Raw genomic sequence first — 22,652 nt, forward strand, 5'->3', positions numbered from 1 at the left:
AAAGAAAGAAAAAAAAAGAAATGTTACATGATTATGTGTTAAATGAGTAGTATGTACAATACAATTAGTCCCACAAATGCAGAAATTACTAAAAAGATTCCGTAAAGGAAGACTCAAGAAGGGACTTGAAAGAGAGGTAGAATTTGGAGAGGCTAGAAGTAGGACAATTACTAAGCAGTGCTACAAAGTGTTTTTCAGTTCATCCAATTCAATAAATCATCTGTACATCACAAGTAGCCCTGAGGATCAGTCCAGTGAGGTTTGATAGTGTCTTGATAAGATTTCTTCTGTATACAGCATAGCAGCAATACTTCAGTGGTAAAGAGCCATGCAGTCATTCTTGCCACAAGAGAAGTCTGAGGACCTTGACCTCTCTAGCAATCTCATCACAAAGTTAAAAGAAGCATCTAGGAAGCCAATTCCAGAAAACAGTGCACTTGGTCCTTTCCCCAAGCTTTATCAGGAAGAGGAATTTGACAGAAATACCACAATCACCTTTCAGTAGCTGGACAGCTCATATGATGTCAGTGCCATTCTGCTCTAGTGTCCTGACATTCCTGGCCAAGCTGGTGGCTATGTGTTCATCATATGAGCTGGACAGTGTTTGGATAGAAAGGACTAAGAAGGGTTTACATGCTTAAAGCTGAAACTGGCAGACTCACTCATTGCCTAGATATCTCACCCTAAGAATAAATTAGGAAATCCTTTTTTTAAAGCACTGTACAATTTTCACTCTGCATTTAAATTCAAATACATTTACCATAGAAATAATTATCCTTAAATACATAAACATGTTTAAATACAGATACCTACTTGTAATCTAGCCTCTCCTTTTCTTTGTGTGTATTTGACTCTTCCAGACAGACATAAGAGTTATACAGAATTTCAGACACTTGGAGTTGCAAGAGGCTTAATGACAATCTAGACGAATTTCCCATCCCGGGCAAAAATCCACTCTGTGACAGCAGCCCTGTGGCATGGCCATCCAGCTTCTTTAGAAACATTTCTGACAATACAGAGCTAACTAACTCCTGGATGGAAAACATTTTGTCATTCTATGCATTCAACCTCCTTTCTGTCCACTGAAAATCACAGGTCCATCCTTTGACAAAATTTGTTAAGGCAAAATCCAAAAATAAAAAGATTTCCACTGATACTACCAGCACTGCATGTTTTTCATCAAGGGGCACTCACAGCCCTGACCAGATTTCTCAAGCCATCTGGCCAACTCAGGACCATGCCATGGGCAGTTATAAATCAACTCACACTTGCTCTTAAGCACCTGCTGTGAGAAGGACCCTGTTACTAAAATGAAGATCCAGATGTGCCTCAGAATATAGATGCTCTTCCCCAAGGCAAAAATGCAGCAGCAAGAGGAAGTGGAGTCTAAGCTCCTGGACAATCAGAGGAGGAAAATAAATAGCCCTTTGTCACCATCACCTGCCTGAAGACAGGGGAGTAGATCAGCTGACTCCCTGAGGTCTTCCTAACTTCTGATACTAATGAAGGAGCCTATATTCTGCCCCTATACCCTATCTGCCACTGTATGGTTGGTAGTAAATTACAGACTCGAAACAAAAAGGTCAACCAGAAAGCAACTCCATTCTTCAAAGGAATGCTGGTTTCCTTTGTACAATCTGTCATTGGCAAGGCACAAGGCAGTCACCATCTAGAGTATCTGTGTGTCTATATATCACACACACACACACACACACACACACACACATTCACAAACACAGTGAAAAGGATTCCTCACCAGGGTTCTCTCCCCTTTGCTCAGAGTTATACTTCCCCATTCCACTCTTCAGCTAATATTTACTTCCTTCTCCTCCCTCTTCTCCTTCCCCCAGCTCTACCCTCAAAAATATTTATCACACAGATAGCTGGAACTCTGGGTAGTTTACAAACAACATCACTCTTTATATCTGAGGGCAAAGTATGAGAAATAATTTAGGGGAAAAATCATCTTGGTAGAAAATTCAACCTGCCTCTGTCAAACTGTAACTTTTCTAATTATAAGCTTCATCCCAAAGGCAGTTTTCTTCAGAAGCCTTCAGAGTTTAAATGGTATAGATCCAAATCAGACTCTGTGTGGCTTCCAGATATAAAAAGAGCCAAACACCAATAGCTCCAAATTCCAAGTTTTCCTGGCCAGTCAAACCAGAGATTTCCTGAGCCCAGAATTACCAGCTCTCTCAAGATCTGGAAAAAAATTTCATTTCTGTTTCAAATTATTTCAATAACAAAGAAATTAACCCCAAGGCAAGGGTGGGAGCAAAAAGAGCTAGTGATTCAGCAGGGGATGAAGTAAAAGATGCAAAGGATGATAGAGAGCAAAGTTCAGCTCTGCACTTCCAAAAGAAGCAAGGCAGGAATAAAGCAAAGAAAACTTGGAGAGATGGATCAAACGAGGGGAAAAATTTTTTGATGTTATGCATATGCCTGCCTGACTGCACATGCTCACTTGTACCACACACAATACATACACACATGCACATACACTCAGCCATGAAACTCAGACTGGAAAGCAGTTTAGAAATCATGATCAAATTGCCTGACTTTGCCAAATACCTCACAAAGTCGACAGCAGCAAAAGTGCCTTTGACAAAGAGTTCTTCTGACATTACTCTCCTAGTCCTGTTATAAACTTGGTCCCCTTCCTCCCCCTGCTATTACTCAAGCCAGCTGCAATCATCAAGAAGTCTAGCAAAGCAGCTCAAAAAAATCTCTCTTGATGCACTGGGAAAGGCTGAAGCCCTTACAGGAGGACAAAAATGAGCCTGAAGAGACCAGAGGTTATTTTAACTACCTGCAAAGGCTGGCTAAGGAGCCCTCTGCTCTCTGCCATGGCCATGCCACAGCATAGGAGCTCCACTTCCAAGTTACCCACATATATGAACTACAGAAGGTTCAAGCCATGTGTGGTTCGCAGTCTACACACACTTCTTCGTTCCTTAAGGCCCTTCTCATAATAACCCCAAACCAGTTAGCATTGCTTCCATCCTCGGAGTGTATAGCATTCTCAGTACAACCAGTAGTGCTGTGACAGTACCCTAGAACCCAACTAGCCACCTCCCTAGCAAGGTGGCCTACACAGATTTTGAACAGTGGCTCTATTACTGGCTATTACATCACATAAAAAATTGTAATCAAGCACACACAAAATAGAGTTGTTTATGTTGAGCGATTTTGAGGGAAAGAAGGAGCAGCTCATACTTAATAAGCACACATGTGCCACACACGCAGCTAGTTTCCAGAATAGCTGAGGCTGGAACCAATCTACAGGTTCCCAATTCAGTTGGCTTTTCAATTTCACAACTAGCTGAGAGCTGATCCCTGAGTACATAGGACCCAGAGTAACAGAAAAGATGAGTATGGTAGGGTGGAGTTATGACCACAAGAGGTTCCCCAGGGCTTATGAGAGGTGAAGAAGCAGTCTATCACTAGGTACCTAAGGAGACCACTGAAAAGGGGAGGTGAGTAATAAAGACAAATGCCTTTATTTCCCAATTGTGCCAGGGGTAGTCCCATATCAGTGCTATAATGTTAGTAGCAAAGGCCTCAGTCTTTTTAGGCAACACGTACTCTACTCTGAGTATCAAGCAATGAATTCAGTTGGCATGATCTATAGACACTGCTCAAGAGGACAGTGACAACCATCCAAGCACCACCCACAAACTCCCTAGAAAGAAGGTTCTTCTCCTAGATTCAAAGTAATCATTGTCAGACAACTCTACTCAATGGGTACTCACTCGAAGGCGAAGAAGAGTGTACATGTCCCCAGGATGAGGAAGAGGGTCAAGTAGAAAATGCCTTTTTGCCGGGCCATCATGACGCGGCCATCGCAGCAGAAGGTGTTCCTGCCTGGGAGTTTCTCCCATTTCCGTGTCACCTTCTTTCTTACCACCATCACAGACATGATTGGAATTCCTGCTCCAAATGCACTTTGTGATTACAAGACAGAAGAAACGGAAGTCAAGCCCAGCTTTAAAATCACGTTGCCTGCTATTGCTGCCGCTGGGTCAAACATCATCAAAAGTCCAATTTCTAACCCTAAGAAAAAGGAAAAAAAATAAGGCAGGAATATGAAAATTCAGTTCAATCCTCTTTTCCCAGAGGCAGAAGATAAGCCTAAAAGGGTGGGAGTGGGGAAGTGGGAAAATATTTGAAATCTATGTTTGTCCTATGAAAGGAGAAAAGGTTAAAGGTTTTGAAGGAGGAGGAGTAGAAAAAGAAGAAGGTGATTAGTGTATCTTCTTAACAAATAAACCCCCATGCTTCCAATATAATACTGATATTTGTTCATCATAGAACCTTGGAGCCAGAAGGATTTTAATAGGTGAAAACCCCAATTAATTGGTTGGAAATGAGTAAAGTGAAGACTGGAGAGAGAAAATAACTCATCCAGGGTCACACAACTACAAAGCTAAGCAAAGGAACATGTCTGCAGACTTTCAGTCCAGGGCACTCTCCACTATACCAGATTGTTCTATAATCATCATTAAGAGGACTAAAAATAATAGTAGAGTTTCTGTCCTTAAGAAGCCATTCTCTCCCCTCCTCCATTTCTCTACCTTCTTTCTTCAATTAGCCACTCAAATATGAATCACACCAAGGAACAAGTCACCCTCTGGGAAGGCTAGGAGGTTTTGGACGCTCTGGACACAGATCCAGGTTGTATTTACTCAAAAACAGATTTCCCCTTATCAGACCCTTGGTAACTTCCTGAGATTGGGAAATGACCCAGTCTTGCTGGGCTAGTCTAATCTAACATTTGTGGGAATCTTAATGAAACCACATCACAGACCTGTAGATGGAAGGCTGACTTAATAAGCAGGAGAGGTTCTGAAAGGGTTGGAGGCAGGGAGGTGACAGCAGTTAAAAACTGTCATAAAGGTGTTTTCTGGGACATTTCATAAATACCATCTCTACCAAGCATTCTGAATCCTCAGGCCAACCCTTTCTCAACCGTTGCCACCCTTCTCATACTCTCAAGTGTGGTGCTGTGGTCTCTGTTTACTGACACAACATGCCCCACGCTGGCACGACTGAGGCGGAAGTCTGCAACCCGACTGACTGATGAGAAACAAGCAACTTGAAATCATTCCCGGGTTGGAAAGGGCAAGGGTCCAAATAGAGACTGGGCAATGAGTCCAGCAATCAGAAGGTGGAGGGCCTCAGAAAGCGGAGGGGGCTCCAAGGTGCAAAGAACACTTCCTTTGTGTAAAACTAACCTGGAAAACAATCTCGTGATAACCTGGCCCAGCGGGAGAAGAGACCAGGAAGGGGACCCGGGCCTGGGAGAACAAAGATCAAAATCCATCCAAAACCAGCGAACGGCCCACCCGCTGGGGGCCAAGGCCCGAGTCCAGGGCAGGCGGCAGGCGCGGCCTCAGGAGGCCCGCCCTGTCTCTGCCACGCAGCGGACCACCGCCCCTGGCAGCTTGGGACGCGCGCCATCTCACACGCTCGTACACACTCACACACACTCCGCCACGTGTAGTCACCCCGGGTGGGGGCTCCACTGCTGGCGACTTGAGCAGGGCAGTGTCAATGTCTGCGCGTCCCGAGGCAGCGGAGGCGCTGGCAGCCCACCAGGCGGCCCAGCCCAGGAGACCCCAACCCCCACTCCTTGTTACCTGAACCTGGGAGCCCAAACTCAGTCGGGGATGGACGACAGGAAGTGGATTCTCCCAGGGGACTGCACCGGCCGGCCGAGGTGGCAGCGACTTCTCCTCCCCAGCCCGGAGGCTGCCTCCTCCAGACAAGGAGCCCCTATGATCGGGGCCCTAAAACAGCTGTGGCAACCGCCCACTGCTGGCCGAATGGAATGCTCCTCACGTCACCAGGTCGTTCCAGTAGTTGCTCGCCCTCCATTGGCTGACCAACCTCAGTGTCTCCGCCCTACCACCCCTGCCCCGAACTACCATTGACTACTCTGAACGCCACTCAAGAGTGCCTCCGCCCCACTCCTCCACCCATCTCCCGGCTCCGTGCCCACCTGCCAAGCGCCGCTATTCTCTCTTTGGGGTCTAATCGCCAGTACGTCAAGTACGCCTTCTATCAATACAATTACACAGAGACGGAGGTGAAGGATAGTTCAGATAAGATAAGATAAGGGAGGACTGTGGACCATCCTCCCCGCCCCCCCCCCCAACACACAGCGAGACGCTGAAGCAGCATTGGCTCACAGATCCGGGTGCTCAACCCAAGCTGGGTCCGCCCTGGGCCTCTCCTGCCCTACTTGCACGAAAGCAAAGGCGACTCGGGATTTTACTCCTTCGGAACAAACCAAACAAATATAAAAAGGAACTTGAAAGAGATAACTCTCCCCAAGAACATAGAATCATTTTGCAGTACGGAGAACAAATATTGACAGTGAGGAAGTTAAAGGAAAATCTACTGACAGGGCATAAATTCACCCAGGTAGGTAACGAAGGAAAGATTGCCAAAAAGGTTGGAAATTACTATTCGCTTCGGAGAGTTTATGGGGAGGGGGAAGCCGGAATCCAGGCAGATTCCTCACCTGCTAAACATATTGATTCTGCCCCCCTCCTATGTAGTTACTTCCACAATTAGCTACTGCTACTGATCCCAGTGAGTCACATCCTTTACAAGTTCAAGACTGGAGTAAGGAAAACAGTTTAGAATCATGGCATTGATATTATACAACTGGACTTTAAGAAGCACTGGGTCTCTTTCCACTAGTATGGCTCTGGGGTTCTAAATAAATAAATATAAGGGGAAATATTTGAAAGGGCTGAAGGTAGCCTCTCCTTACCTGTCATGCTGTTGGGGAGACTGTCTAGGTTGCCAGCTATTTTCCTGAGCTTGAATAAAGTTTCTCTAGAGTGAGGGCATTTGCAAGTAATACAGAAGAGACTGCCAAAGGCCCAAGGCAGGTTTTTGTGTTAGCTGAAGAGCCACGTACATGGTCAAGAACTATTTCTCCTTTACGCTATTAAGGCTCCATATGATATGAAACAAAAACCTACTTAATGATAATTACATTTACCATTTTCTTGGCACTCTTCCATGAAAATTTTAAAAGCATTAAAAAATCACTAGGACCTTGCTGGTGTGGCTCAGTTGGTTGTAGCATCATCCCATAACCGAAACATTGAGGGTTCGATCTCTGGTCCACGCTCATACAAGAGGCAACTGATTGATGCTTCTCTCTCACATTGATGTTTCTCTCTCTTTCTCCCTTCCTCTCTCTCTAAAAACAATGAAAAAAATGTCCTCGGGTAAAGATTTTTAAAAATCACTAGGTATTTTCCTTATGATAGAAATATGTTACAGTTAATTTCTAGGAGAAAGCATGTTTTTATAAAGCTTCTATTTTTCCTTAGCACTCATGCTGATTATAATCAGCAGTTTATTGTGATAAACCATATGATCAATATCATTGTCTCTAATTCTCCCCCCTTTGAATACTGGAGGATACTGATATTGTACATACTTGGCATGGAAGGGATAGGAACTTCCCTCCACCCCTTCAGTTCTCTGGATTCCTGAACCTGTGTACTCCAGACTCCCATGGTCAGTCCAGCTGCCATCCTTCTGACTACAGAGCAGCCAAAAATAAACCTCCACAACACCCAAACATACTTTGTCTATATATCAGATGCAGGTAGAACCTGGGGAGTCTTGGAATCAATGTGTCATGGCAACACATTCCTAAGCTCTGCCCCTCCCTGTTCTGGGGCACATTCCCAATGGGATTAAGTGGCTGTGTAGGTCAGGCTTATTTTAACACAATCTGTTATTTGTGTTCACTACTAAAAGAAAAATAAAAAATATATATGTGGGCAAGCATCCCATAGTACTTCCTTCTATGTAATTACATCATTTTATAGAATCCTGAAACTCTTAATACACACACAACTAAACTATGACTATAAACTGACATTGTTTCTTTTCTAGACTTTTATCTTTTCAACAAGCCTCCATTATTTATGCACCTAAATCAGCATTGGCTCCTTTCAAGGGGGGTACAGTCATGTGGTAAGCAGTAGATATAGCACTGTAATAAAGGTACAGGCTTCCAGTATGTGATGGCATACATTCTAGTGCGCTTGTTTAAAAATCCCTGTCTCCTGGTGAAAGACAAATACGTATGATCTCACCTATGAGGAACCTAATGAACAAAACAAACAAACTAGAACCAGAGGCATGGAAACAAGAAACATACTGACAGTGGCCAGAAGGGAGGGGGAGGAGGATAAAGGAGGAAAGAAGGGAAAGGGTCCAGTCAAGGAACAGGTATAAATGACCCATGGACATGGACAACAAGGTGGGGATTGCCTGTGGGAGTGGGGGAGGGGGGACAGGGAAGAGCAACGGGGGAAAATGGGGACAACTGTAATAGCACAACAATATAAATTAAATGAATAAATAAACAAACAAACAAACAAATGCCTGTCCCCAGCTTCTTCTCCCAGGAAACACCAATTGGCCAATGATGCTGGTGTTGCAGGAGGGCTGGGAGGACCCAGGGCCCTCAGATAGGAAGCTAAGGGCCTTCTGTGAAATATTTAGTGGTGGCATCTGGGCCTCAGGTCACAGCTGGTGAGGTGGGGACCCAGGACCCAGGCTAATGAGTTCACAAGACAAGACCAAAGACAAGGAGTATAACCCTGTCACCAAACTGGACCACCTGGTCAAGGATATGAAGATCAAGTCCCTGGAGAAGACCTATATCTTCTCCATGCCCATTAAGGAATCAGAGATCATTGACTTTTTCCTAGGGCCACCCCTCAAGGACAAGGTGTTGAAGATTATGCTAGCGTAAAAGCAGACTCGCGCTGGCCAGGGGACCTGGTTCAAGGCACTTGTCGTCATTGGGGACTACAATAGACCTGCAAGTCTGGATATTAAATGCTCCAAGGTACTAACCACTGTCATCCATGGGGCCATTATCCTGACCAAACTCTCTATTGTCCCTGTGTGGCGAGGCTACTGAGGGAACAAGATGGGCAAGCCCCACACTGTCCCTTGCAGTTCCTTGCAAGGTGGCTGGCCACTATGTCTCTGTGCTTGTGCACCTAGTCCTCATCCTAAGGGGCACTGGCATCAGTTCAGCCTTTGTGCCCAAGAATCTACTGATGATGGCCAGTATCAACAACTGCTACACTTCAGCCAGAGACTGCACTGCCACCCTGGCCAACTTCACCAACGCCACCTTCAATGCCACCTCTAAGATATACAGCTGTCTCACCCCTGACCTCTGGAAAGAGACCGTGTTCACCAAGTGTCCCTATCAGTAATTCACTGACCATCTTGTAAAGACCCACCCCAGAGTATCTGGGCAGAGGACTCAGGCTCCAGCTGTGGCCACCACATAATTTTATACAAGAAAATAAAGTTAATTAAGCCTGTTAAAAAAATACTTGTTTCCATATTGATGGTTCCTGTGTGAGTGTGTATTTGTTGATGTATATGTGCAAAGAGCTGTTTGAATGGTCTCAGATTCCGAGTGCTGCCACTGGGTCGCAGCTTGCCAGCTAGTGTTGCTCCAGATAGCTCTTCTGCAAACCCCCAGATACTCGTTCTGTACTGTATGTAAGACTCACCAAATCAGCCCCCATCCCGTGTTCAAGCTCGTGATGGCCCTTTTTTCTCAATATTTACTCTAGCCTCAACCTTCCCATGTCCCCTTGCCCTTCTCCTCCGACACACGTGTCCCACCCCACCTCAACCTACCTGACCTTCACTCCTCTCCCTACTTTCTGGTTATAATAAATACATATTTGTTGAATAAATTGATGAGCAAAAGAAAGTGGCACGGTAGACTAAATGCTGGCCGGTGAAACAAAGGGTCGCTGGTTCAATTTCCAGTCAGGACACATGCCTGGGATGTGGGCCAGGTCCCCAGTTGGGGGTGTGCAAGAGGCAACCACACATTGAATTTCTTTCCCTTTCTTTCTCCCTCCCTTTCCCTCCCTCTAAAAATAAGTAAATAAAATCTTTTTTTTTTTTAAAGAAAGAACCACAGGACACCCTGCCCACACAAAACCAACTAGTATTCTTAAGCAACATCTGTTTCCCTGAGGCTTGGACTACTATCATTGACTTAGAAGAGGCAGGATAGTATGCATAGTAGAAAGTGCAAAAGCTTTTATGGCCAGACAGACCTATAGAAGAGTCAGGATAGTATGCATAGTAGAAAGTGCAAAAGCTTTATGGCCAGACAGACCTAGGTTCAAATCCTGGCTCTGCTACTCAGTATAAATGTCAGTAAGTAAATTATCCTTTCTGAGCTTATTTCCTCATCTGTAAAATAGAACTAATACCTACTTCCTATAGTTATAAAGGGAATTAGAGATAGGGTGTGCTAAATATCTGGCATAGTTGAAAAACACAACCAATGCAGTACGCTAGGATGATGTTTATATGTAACTGCCCTCTCACATCTCCCTCCTTTAACTATACTGCTGACTGGGAGTAGAGAGGTAAAAAGCAGACCTATTCTTCACTTTGCTGAACCTGTTTCAGCCACGTGCCACCGTGTTTTCATAACCTGTAAATTCATCACTAATACTAACCCTTAGCTGACTAAACGCTTGATTTCCCAATCTCGGAGGCACCCTATTCCCTGACTGGGAAAAGTTTGAACAATAATCTTGTTCTAGTCGAATGGCTCTTCTCTACCACCATCATCTTAAGTGAATCTTCAACCATCACCATCATACTATCTGTGTCAACAGATGAGGGATAGATGGGACCTCTTTCATTATACACATCTTGTGTTCACAGCACTATGCTGGAATTGTTTGCTCCTGTCAGAGACGGAGAAGCACCTTTAAGATGCTACTATGTGAAAAGCAAACATACAAAAAGCCCAATAAAAACTGCCTGATGTGACAAGGAAGATGATATCATAATGGAACTGAACTGCTTAAACCAAGCCTCTGTTTCTGCCTCTATTGCCTGTCTGTTCCTACTGGTTCTCAATTTTGTTTTGTCTCAAGACTGTGGATTTCTGACTCTACCCAGAATAGTTTTAGGTGCTGTGCTTGAGCATCCAACACTACCCTAAGACTACTCTGTAACTGAGTAAGAGTCATCACAACACCATTTATTGAGGACCTCTTCTGAATCAGAGATTGTGCTATGTGCTTTATAGAGATTTGGTTCCTAGATTATGGTTTAAAGTTAATGTCTAAGTGAAAGCATCTGATACTGGCCCAGTACAGCCCTAGTCTCTGATTCTGCCCAGCCCTCTCATTCCAGGAGCTGACCTCAAGGGATTGTGTTGCACAAAAACATAAACTGGTTTATCAGTCAATCGTTAAGTATGTAGTGAGCACCTAGTTTGTTCAGCCTATACTAGGCACTATGGGAAATACCAAAGAAGTATTTGACATGATCCCAGCCTCTAAGGAATTTAAAATATTCTAAGGGATAAAAGACCAGTTCATGTGAAGTCCTTAAAGATAAATAAAAAAACAGTGTAGAGTTCAGGTCTCAACTGTGCACAGCAGACTCTTCAATCTTTTAAGGAGAGTTTTCCTCAAACAGTGGTTACCTCTCGGAAGTAGGGATGATGAGCAAACAATTAAGCTTTACTTTATACACTTCTTTAATGTCTGAATTAGTCACAAGGAGTATTATTCATTTTAGGACTCAAAAAATAGAGATTTATCCCTGACTGGTGTGGCTCAGTAGGCTGGGCATTATCCCGCAAACCAAAAGGTCACTTGTTATATTTCCAATCAGGGCACATGTCTGGTTTGTGAGCCAGGTACCCAGTTGGAGGCACTGGAAAGGCAACCAATTGATGTTTCTGTCACACATTCTCTCCCTCCCTTCTCCTCTCTCTAAAAATAAATAAATAAAATCTTTTTTAAAATAGAGACTTTAAAAATTATCATAAGATTCTATACCTCTTGTTCAATATGGCAGAATGACCACATGCATTCATCTCCTCTCTTTCTTGACACCATCAAAATTATAGTAAAGGGATTTAAAATGTATGAGCCCACAACAAAAAAGAGAGCAGCAATATCAGATGGCAATATATTTCACTAATATCTGGAAGATACAAATTGGAAAGAAAGGTGTTGACTGAATACACAAAGGCTAAGGCCAATTTTGGAGCCAACTCACCCCCCACCAAAATACCATAAAGAACATAAGACTCCAGAAAAGAGAAGAAAGTCAGCAAAAGAAATGGTATGGTTAAGAGCTAGGAAAATTGAGAATACATTAAAAGTCAAAAATGTGCCCTGGCCAGGTGACTCAGTTGCTTGGAGCATTGTCCAGTACACCACAAATTTGCAGGTTCAATTCCTGGTCAGGACACACACCTAAGTTGCACATTCAATCCCCTGTCAGGGTGCATACAGGAGGCAATTGACCAATGTTTCTCTTTCACATCAATGTTTCTCTCTCTCTCTCTCTCTCTCTCTCTCTCTCTCTCTCTCTCTCCCCCCTCTCTCTCTCTCTCTCCTCTCCTCTCCTCTCCTCTCCTCTCCTCTCCTCTCCTCTTCTCTTCTCTTCTCTTCTCTTCTCTCTCTCTCTCTCTCTCTCTCTCTCTCTCTCATCAATAAACATATCCGCAGGGGAGAATTTTTTTAAAGGCCAAAAATGCAAAAATAGACCAAATAGGTAGGGACAATAAAGAAATGCCAGGGAAAGCAAAAGCTATACAGAAGTCTATGGATCAAATGTGAATAATTGTTTCAAATTAACACAGGAAGTGGGTCTCAAGAAGAATAGAATTTATTCTGAGCAATAGACAGAATTATAAAGAAGCTGGAAGACAGCAAAGATACGGTAAAGAAAGCATATGTTTTTAGCCTATCCATAGAAAGAAAAAAAGCAATCAGAAACTCAAGGAAAATAATAAATTGTTCAAAAATTCCATTTTCCAACAACGAAGGCAACTAGAACTTGGAATGATATAGAACAATTAATGGAGGTTGTAACATTGGAACTACAATGAAGAAAATGTAACTGAGGCCCATCCCTTGGCTTTACACTGAAAAATATTTATATAAACATAGCAGTGTGAATGCTATCTTTGTTGGCTTTCAATTTTTGGAAACCAACCTAGAGACAAATTACCAGAAAATTAATTATAAGTACAAAGTATAAAGTAAATTTTAATAAACTTGATGTAAAAGCATAGTGTAAAGAATTTGGAAAGTACACAGAGTTAGGGGAGGTACAAGGATGTGTAGAGGCACTGATATTCTAATTTTAGAATATGAGAATCAAGAGATACTATCTACAAATGATGGAACAAGAAATAGAGATTTGTATGTCTTATATAAGGACACAAAGATAACCCAAAAGACACACATTAAAATGGTTGTCTATAGGGAGGGGAACTAAATAGGGGAAATGAAAAGGGTGGTGCTGCAGCGTTAGTGAACTAACTTCCCATCTATTAAAGTGCAAGTCACTAGATGCTGTCAAGAGCTGCTAAACCAAGAAAGTGCAGTATAGACATATCATTTAGAGAAAATGGAGTGTTACAGTACTCTCTGTACTTGTCTTCTTGCTTCCACCTTTGCCCTTTTTGGTCTATTAACGCAACAGCTAGAAATATTCCTTTAACCATTAACTCAGACCTTGCCACCTATGACATTCAATGGCTTCCCATCTGTGAAATAATATATACTCTTCCCACAGTTCCTGGAACAAAGTTTCTAAAACTCTTGTAAATTCCTAACTGATAAAAACACTAAGAGCATCTTTTTTTTTCTTCTTTATTTTTATTGTTGACACTATTACAGGTGCATCTTTTGTTCTAATCCTTGGTCTTTGACCCTAGTTTCTGACACAGGGCTCTTGAAACCCTTGTAATTTCCTGGGTGATAGGAGCATCTTTTATTTTAATGAGGTGACTCGGGGTGGCTCCTAGATGAGAGCTGGTCACCTGAAAGACCAAGTCATGGAATTAGAAGCTTGGAATTTTCAGCCCCCACAGTCTCATTCTCTTCAGAAGGAAGAAGGGTTATAAATGGAGTTCATAACTTATTGTGCCTATGTGATGAAGCTTCCATAAAAATCCCAAAAGTGTGGGGTTCAGAGAGCTTCCAGGTTGCAGAACACATCCATGTTCTTCGAGGTTGACACACTTTGTCTCCACAGGGACCAAAGCTCTCACACTCTGGACCCTCCCAGACCTCACCCTGTATATCTCCTCATATGGTTATTCATCTGTATCCTTTATGATGTCCTTTAACTGGTGAACTTAAGTGTTTCCCTGAGTTCTGTGAACTGCTCTAGAAAGTTAATCAAACCCAAGGTCATGGAAATCTCAAATTTATAGCCAGTTGGCCAGAAGCACAGATGACAACCTGAATTTTCCATTGACATCTAAATTGGAGTAGGAACAGTCTCATGAGATGAGTTCTTAACCTGTGGAATCTGATGCTATCTCCAGGTCAATAATGTCAGAATTCAGTTTAAGTGTACGCACTCAGCTGGTGACACAGAGAACTACTCGGTGTAAGGAAAATTCCTCATAGATTTGGTATCAAAAATGTTGTGAGTGTGGTAGTAGTGTCAGAGGAAAGGAGAAACAGCAGGAAAGAATGAGGCTTTTCTAACACACCATCTCACTCAGAACAAAAGCCAGTCATTCCAATGACTTACTCGACCTTACACAACCATCCATCCTACCATCCCCTAAACCCTGCTACCCCCTCCTATTGCTCACTCCGCACAAGCCCCAGTGGCCTCCTTGCTGTTCCTTGAACAAATTGGGCATGTTCTCCCATGGGCCCTTTGTACCAGCTATTCTTTCTCCCTAGAATAAGCTCTCTCCCCCCAGATATCTGTATGGTTTGTTTTATCATCTCCTTCAAGTTCTTATTCAAATGTCCTGTTCTCAGAGAAGTTTGCCCTGGCTACACTATTTAGAATGGAAGATCCCCACCCAGAACTCCTTATCTCCTTTCTCTGCTTTATTTTTCTCCATAACACTTACCATCTTTTAATGTACTATATATTTTAATTATTTATGATGTATATTGTCTCTCTCCCCGCTACAATGTAACCTCAATAAAAGAGAGGATTTTTACGTTTTCTTCACTGCTGTATCCCTGGTGCAGAGAACAGTGACTAGCACCAGCAGGTGCTAGCACTAATTTTGGGCTGAATTGCTTCCCTCCCCCTAAATTTATATGTTCAAATCCCAACTGCCAATACCTCAGGATGTAACCATATTTGGAGATAAGTCCTTTAAAGATGTGATTAAGTTAAAATGAGACTTTTGGGATGGGACCCTAGTCCAGTATGACTGATATCCATCTAAGAAGATGAAGAGATGTCAGGGGTGCTCATGCACAGAGGGACAACCACGTGAAGAGAAAGCAGGAGGGTGGCCATCTGCAAACCAAGAAGAGAGGCCTCGAATGCTTTTTCTGCACCTTTGAGCCAAAGTTTCTCCCTTCTGTCATTTACACAGCACCTCTCTGATGAAATCTCCTACTCCTTGGAAAAAAGAGAAAATTTCTCACTGATTCTGTCTTACATAGAAACAGAACCCCTTCCTTGCTCAACAAGTTGCAAAAAGCACCTATTTTTCAGATATACACCTAAGTAAATATTTAATGTATGGACCTGTTAGGTGTTTTGGTTACTGTGTATTCATGAAAAATGTGTCTATGTTAGTGTTATGTCCAGTTATAAATGGTTTAGACAAATTTATGGTGATTTATTTGGGCAATACAGTTTACAAGGAGGGTTAGAGGATCAAGGGTAGTCACTGTTCCATGCTACTGCTCAGAGCATTAGTTTTGTCTCAAAAAGAAATATATTCATGCTGCCAGATACTAAGAGCCTGCTAGGGAAGGAGGAAAGGTCCTGTTCTAGAATCAAAGAAATGCACTGTGGAATATTTCTAGAAGGAAACCCAAGAAACTGTTAACAGTGGATGCCTTTAGGAGTGGAAACTGAAGATCTTAGAGATAAGGGAGGGAGAAAGACATAATTTCCAGTGCATACCCTTTTTAACTTTGAAAATTTTCTCCTTGTTCATGTATTAGCTATACAAAAATATTAATTAAGTTTTATATCAGTGTATTGTACAAAAGTATAGTACTTGGATCTTAAACTGAACTTCTACCCAACTGCAAATGGATGTAAAATTATCGTGTTTCTTTTTTTTGTTATTTTATTATTTTTTTAATTTATTTACTTTTTAAATACATTTGTCTCTGCCTCCCCCCACCACTTTCCCTTGCCCCCTCCGTCCTTCCCTCCCTCAGCTCTTCCCCTTTGGTTTTGTCCATGAGTCCTTGCTATATGTTCCTTGACTTTCCCCTTCCCTTCCCTTTCCCTGCCCCCCCCCCTTCCCTCTTGTCTCTGTTGATTTCTTTTCCTTTCAGTGTTGCTGGTCATATTTTCCTTGCATCTTTGCATTGTTGGTTAGGCTCCGCTTATAGGTGAGATCATATGGTATTTGTCTTTCGCCCCCTGGCTTATTTCGCTTAGCATGATGCTCTCCAGTTCCATCCATGCTGTCGCAAAGTTTAGTAGTTCTTTTTTTCTTTCTGCTGCGTAGTATTCCATTGTGTATATGTACCATGATTTTTTGATCCAATCATCTACTGATGGGCATTTACGTTGCTTCCAACACTTGGCTATTGTCAATTGTACTGCTATGAACATTGGGGTGCATAGGTTCTTTTGTATTGGCGTTTTGGTGTTCTTAGGGTATAGTCCCAGCAGGGGAATCGCTGGATCAAAAGGCAGTTCCATTTTCAGCTTTCTGAGGAAATTCCACACTGCTTTCCATAGTGGTTGCACCAGTCTGCATTCCCACCAACAGTGCATTAGGGTTCCCTTTTCTCCACAGCCTCGCCAGCACCTGTTGTTTGTTGATCTGTTTATGATGGCCATTCTGACCGGTGTGAGGTGGTACCTCATGGTGGTTTTGATCTGCATTTCTCTGATGGCTAGTGATGCTGAGCATCCTTTCAAATGCCTCTGGGCCCTCTGTATCTCCCGCTTGGAAAAGCGTCTGTCCAGGTCCTTTGCCCATTTTTTGATTGGATCGTTTGTCATCTTAGAGTGGAGTTGAGTGAGTTCTTTATATATCTTGGCCGTTAAACCTCTATCTGATGTATCATTAGCACATATATTTTCCCATAAGGTTGGCTCCCTTTTCATTTTACTGATGTTTTCTTTCGCGGTGCAGAAGCTCCTTATTTTGATGAGGTCCCACTTGTTTATTCTTTCCTTTATGTCCCTTGCTTTAGGAGACATATCAGTGAAAAAATTGCTGCGTGGGATATCTGAGAGTTTCCTGCCAATGTTCTCCTCTAGGACTTTGATGGTGTTGCGACTTATATTTAAGTCTTTTATCCATCTTGAGTTTATTTTTGTGTATGGTGTCAGCTGATGATCCAATTTCAATTTTTTGCATGGAGCCGTCCAGCTCTCCCAACATCATTTGTTGAAGAGGCTATTATTGCTCCATTTTATGCTTCTGCCACCTTGTCAAATATTAGATGCCCATATAGACCTGGGCTTATTTCTGGGCTTTCTATTCTGTTCCACTGGTCTATGTGTCTGTTCTTGTGCCAGTACCAGATTGTTTTGTGTATGGTGGCTTTGTAGTAGAGTTTGATGTCAGGTATTGTGATCCCTCCTACTTTGTGTTTCTTTCTCAAAATTGGTGCGGCTAATCGGGGTCGTTTATTGTTCCATATAAATTTTTGAAAGGTCTGTTCTATTTCTGTGAAACACGTCATTGGTATCTTAATAGGGATTGCGTTGAATCTATAAATTGCTTTGGGTAGTATGGACATTTTGAGGATACTATTTCTTCCAGTACATGAGCACAGTATATGCTTCCATTTATTTGTGTCTTCCTTAATTTCTTTTTTCAATGTTGTATAGTTTTCTGCATACAGGTCTTTTGTGTCTTTAGTTAAATTTATGCCTAGGTACTTTATTTTTTTTTCTTGCTATATCGAATGGTATTTTTTTCTGATTTCTTCTTCTTCTATTGCATTGCTGGTGTACAAAAACGCCTTTGATTTCTGAATGTTGACTTTGTATCCTGCTGTTTTGCCAAATTCACTTATTAGGTTGAGGAGTTTTTTGGTAGAGTCTACTGGGTTCTCTATGTACACTATCATGTCATCTGCAAACAATGATAGTTTTACTTCCTCCTTTCCTATTTGGATGCCTTTTATCTCTTTCTCTTGTCTGACCACTGTGGCTAGGACTTCCAATACGATGTTGAAAAGAAGCAGTGAAAGCGGACATCCTTGTCGTGTTCCCGATCTTAGTGGGAAAGCTTTCAGTTTTTGCCCGTTGAGTATGATATTAGCTGTAGGTTTTTCATATATGGCCTTTATTATGTTGAGGAATGACCTATTTATTCCCATTTTGCTGAGTGTTTTGAACATAAATGGGTGCTGTACCTTATCGAATGCTTTTTCTGCATCTATCGAGATGATCATGTGGTTTTTGTCTTTTCTTTTATTTCTGTGATGTATCACCTTTACTGATTTGCGTATATTGAACCATCCCTGCATTCCTGGGATGAATCCCACTTGATCGTGGTGGATAATCTTTTCAATGTATTGCTGGATGCCGTTTGCCAATATTTTGTTGAGGATTTAGCATCTATGTTCATCAGCGAAATTGGCCTGTAGTTTTCTTTCTTTGTAGGGTCTTTATCTGGTTTTCGGATCAGGGTGATGCTGGCCTCATAGAAGGAGTCTGGGAGTCTTCCCTCCTCTTGGATTTTTTGGAATAGTCTGAAAAGGACAGGGGTTAGCTCTTCCTTAAATGTTTTGTAAAATTCTCCTGGGAGACCGTCTGGCCCTGGGCTTTTGTGTGCTGGGAGTTTCTTGATGACTGCTTCACTTTCCCCAGCTGTTATTGGTCTGTTCAAGCTTTCTGTTTCTTCCTCCTCCAGCATTGGAAGATTATACTTTTCTAAAAGTTTGTCCATTTCATCAAGATTTTCAAATTTCTTGGCATATAATTGTTCATAATAGTTTCTGATGATCATTTGTATTTCTGTGGTGTCCGTTGTTATTTCTCCTCTTTCATTTCTGATATTATTAATTTGAGTCTTCTCCCTTTTATTCTTGATGAGTCTGCTTAAATGCTTGTCAATTTTATTTATCTTTTCAGAGAATCAGCTTCTGTATTGGTTGATCCTTTCAATTGTTCTTTTTGTCTCTATGTCATTCAGTTATGCTCTTATCTTGATTATTTCCTTCCTTCTCCTTGCTCTGGGATTTATTTGTTGCTGTTTCTCCAGTTCTTGAAGTTGTCGTGTTAGGTCTTTTATTTGAAATGTTTCCATCTTTTTTAGGTAAGCCTGTATTGCTATGAACTTCCCTCCAAGGACTGCCTTTGCTGTGTCCCATAGGTTCTGGACAGTTGTCTGTTCATTTTCATTTCTTTCCAGAAATTTTTTCATTTCTTCTCTTATCTCATTATTGACCCATTCATTGTTTAATAGTCTACTGTTCAGTCTCCACGAGTTTGCAAGATTTTGAAGTTTCTCTTTGAGGTTCATTTCCAGTTTCAAGTCCTTGTGGTCCGAGAAAAAGTTCGGTATTATTTCAATTTTCCTGAATTTGCTGAGGCTTGCTTTGTGTCCTATCATGTGGTCTATCTTTGAAAAACTGCCATGAGCATTTGAAAAGAATGTGTATTTTTCCTCTTTGGGATGTAAGGTTCTATATATGTCAGTTAAGTCTCTTTGATTCAGTGTGTCATTCAGCCCCACAATATGTTTATTCATGTTTTGTTTGGAAGATCTGTCCATTTTTGACAGTGGGATGTTGAAGTCCCCTACTATCAGTGTGTTGCTGTCTATATCTTTTTTGAAGTCTTCCAACAATTTCCTTATAAACTTGGGGGCTCCTATATTGGGAGCATATAAGTTTACAATGTTGATGTCTTCTTGATAGATTCTTCCTTTAAGTATGATAAAGTGCCCCTCTGGGTCTCTCTTTAGGCCTTTGTTTTGAAATCTACTTTGTCTGATACAAGTATGGCAACGCCAGCCTTTTTCTCATGCCCATTTGCTTGGAATATTATTTTCCATCCCTTTACTTTCAATCCGTGTAGGTCTCTTGCTCTAAGGTGGGTCTCTTGTAGGCAGCATATGTGTGGGTCATGTTTTCTTATCCATTCAGCTACCCTGTGTCTTTTGATTGGGGCATTTAGTCCATTCACATTGAGAGATATTACTGATAGAAACTTATTCATCTTTTCTCTTTGTACCTGTGTTCCTGTCTCCTTCTTTTCCTTCATCTTCTTAAACCAGTCCCCTTAGCATATGTTGGAGTGCTGGTTTGGTAGAGATGTATTCTTTTAGCCTTCTTTTGTCTGGGAAACTCCGTATTTCCCCTTCTATTTTAATGGAGAGCCTAGCTGGGTAGAGCAGCCTTGGCTGTAGGCCCTTGCTTTTCATGGCTTGGAATATTTGTTGCCATTCCCTTCTGGCTTGTAGTGTTTCTGTTGAGAAGCCAGCCCCTAGGCGTATCGGGGCCCCCTTGTATGTTACTTTCTCCTTCTCCCTTGCCGCCTTGAGGATTATCTCTTTGTTTTTGATAGTTGCCATTTTAATCATGATGTGTCTTGGAGTGGACCTCCTTGAGTCCCTCTTGAGTGGGGTCCTCTGTACCTCCTGGATCCATGAGAGCCTTTCTCTCCTCAAATTAGGGAAATTTTCCATCATTTCTTTTTCGAGGAGGTTCTCTATTCCTTGCTCCTCTTCTTCTCCTTCTGGTATCCCTATTATACGGATATTATTGCGTTTCAGGTTGTCCTGCATTTCCCTAAATGGCTCTTCATTCTTTTTGAGCCGTGTTTCCATTTCTTGTTCTTTCTGGGAGCTTTTTTCTACCTTGTCCTCCATCTCACTGATTCGATCCTCGGCTTCTTCCAGCCTGCTTTGGATTCCTTCTACTGTGTTCTTCAATTCAGAAATGGCATTCTTCATATCCTCTTGTGTCTTCTTGATAGTTTCTATGTCCTTTTCCAGGTTGCTATAGTTTGCTGTAAGATCCTGATAGTTTCTCTGCAGTTTCTCATAGTTCTCTTTGAGCTGGCTGAGCTCATTGAGCTTCCTTAGGACCATTGTTTTGAATTCCATATCTGATAGTTCCCTTGCCTCTCTTTCATTTAGCTCTCTCTGTGGGGAGTCCCCTTTTCCACTCCTTTGGGGGGATCTTCTTTTTCTTCCCATTTTTGTGAGAGTCTGTTAAATATTTTTGTCCTTTACTTTTCTTTCCGGGCTTGCCTCTGATGATGTCAGTTGTTGACCCTATAGGGCCTTGGGTTGTTTGTTTGAGCCTTTCAGGAGTCTAGTGCCTTTGTCTGACTCCTGCTTGGAGCAGCTCTGTGACCCCTTTGGTCAGGGCTGGGCTATTTTTTGGGATCTCTCTGCGCTCTCACGCGGGCTCCTTTAGCGCGTTCCCAGCGCCGCAAGGTCCCCCACCTGCCTGGGCTCACATGTGCTTGCCCCAGACCAGGGGGCTTATTCGCGACCTCGCGTACTCATCTGGCCCCCCTGGCACGCGAGCTTCGCGGCACTGGTCTGTTTAGGGTCTTCTATTGTGTATTTTCGCCACTTTTGGCTCTTTGGGTGCGTTGCTTGCCCTCGCCAAATGGGGACTACGGAAATGGGAGGAAATCAGCTCTAGGACTCTCCGGTTAATCCTGTTTCTGGTCTCCCCTCCAGGGACTGTGGGCAGCTCCACCAATCCTGTGGGCTGCTCCGCAATCGCGGCGGGCAGGTCAATTTACGCCTGCCCTTGCTGCTCTGCGCACTCCCTCGCAGGCCGTATGGGTGCCAGTCTGTGTGATGCCTTGCCGCCCGGTGCAAGCATTCGCCAGCCCGCGTGGGTCACACACACGCTCGCCAACCCTCGCCGGTCACTCGGCGCAAGTGCGCGCGCCTGCTCTGCGTGTATCATGTTTCTTATATTCAAAACTGAGATTTAAATATGTTCTGGCAAACTGTTAGACTCTGAATCCCACACTGAGAAAAAAAATTTAAAAATTAATGTGTGCAATGATATGTTCCTGTTGATATGATTTTCTTTAAATTATGTGGAAATAAGTAGAAGAAACTGATCTGACTATAACATCCATATATCTCAACAACACAACAATTTTAAGGATAATTGAAGGTCTGAAAAAATGCAGTGACAAAATTTTAATTACATTTAACATGCTACATAATCAATTGACCAGGAGGTTTAAGCTTTCTGTGTTATAGATGACAAAAGAAGACCATTCTATTAAAGAATAAAAAGTTCCTTGCTTTGTCCTGGCCAGGTGAGTCAGTTGGTTGGAGCATCACCCCATACATACCTAGGTGGCAGGTTCAATCTCTGGTCAAGGTGCATATGAGAGGCAACCAATCAATTCAATCAATGTTTCTCTTCCTTAGTTCTCTCTCTCTCTCTCTCTCTCTCTCTCTCTCTCTCTCTCTCTCAAAAATCAATAAACATATCCTAGGGTGAGGATTTAAAAATAGTTATTTGCCTTGTTTTAATTTGGATGTAGTAACTAATGATGGAGACCAAATCTCTTGGCATAAAAGAATGCTTTATTGAGAACTCCATTTCCTCAAAATTTCCCTGTTACCCTAGTGACTGTAATACTGAGTATCACAAGTTAAAAACAAAACAAAACATAGAAATGTTTCT

At 42.4% G+C, this 22,652-nt stretch overlaps 1 protein-coding gene and 1 pseudogene across 3 annotated transcripts in view; one reads left to right on the forward strand and one right to left on the reverse strand.

The window, feature by feature from the left end:
* The window catches only part of ZDHHC9 (zinc finger DHHC-type palmitoyltransferase 9), a 46,852-nt gene extending 41,024 nt beyond the window's left edge, over positions 1-5,828 (reverse strand). For 2 of the 3 annotated variants that reach the window (XM_054577005.1, XM_054577006.1), the window contains exons 1-2: positions 5,640-5,827; positions 3,753-4,053 (exon numbers count right to left, since the gene is read on the reverse strand). In XM_054577005.1, coding sequence (XP_054432980.1) covers positions 3,753-3,919 — 167 coding nt within the window. In that variant the 5' untranslated portion in view covers positions 3,920-4,053; positions 5,640-5,827. Of the gene's footprint in view, positions 1-3,752; positions 4,054-5,639 lie in introns of all 3 variants that reach the window. The other variant, XM_054577007.1, reaches the window with a different exon arrangement.
* Positions 5,829-8,002: 2,174 nt separating this feature from the next.
* LOC129073337 (40S ribosomal protein S2-like) lies at positions 8,003-9,347 on the forward strand (annotated as a pseudogene).
* Positions 9,348-22,652: the final 13,305 nt, after the last annotated feature.

Source organism: Pteronotus mesoamericanus, unplaced genomic scaffold (assembly GCF_021234165.1).
Source record: "Pteronotus mesoamericanus isolate MK-2021 breed Mesoamerican mustached bat unplaced genomic scaffold, CSHL_Meso_final contig_40, whole genome shotgun sequence".
NCBI classification, from domain to species: Eukaryota; Metazoa; Chordata; class Mammalia; order Chiroptera; family Mormoopidae; genus Pteronotus; species Pteronotus mesoamericanus.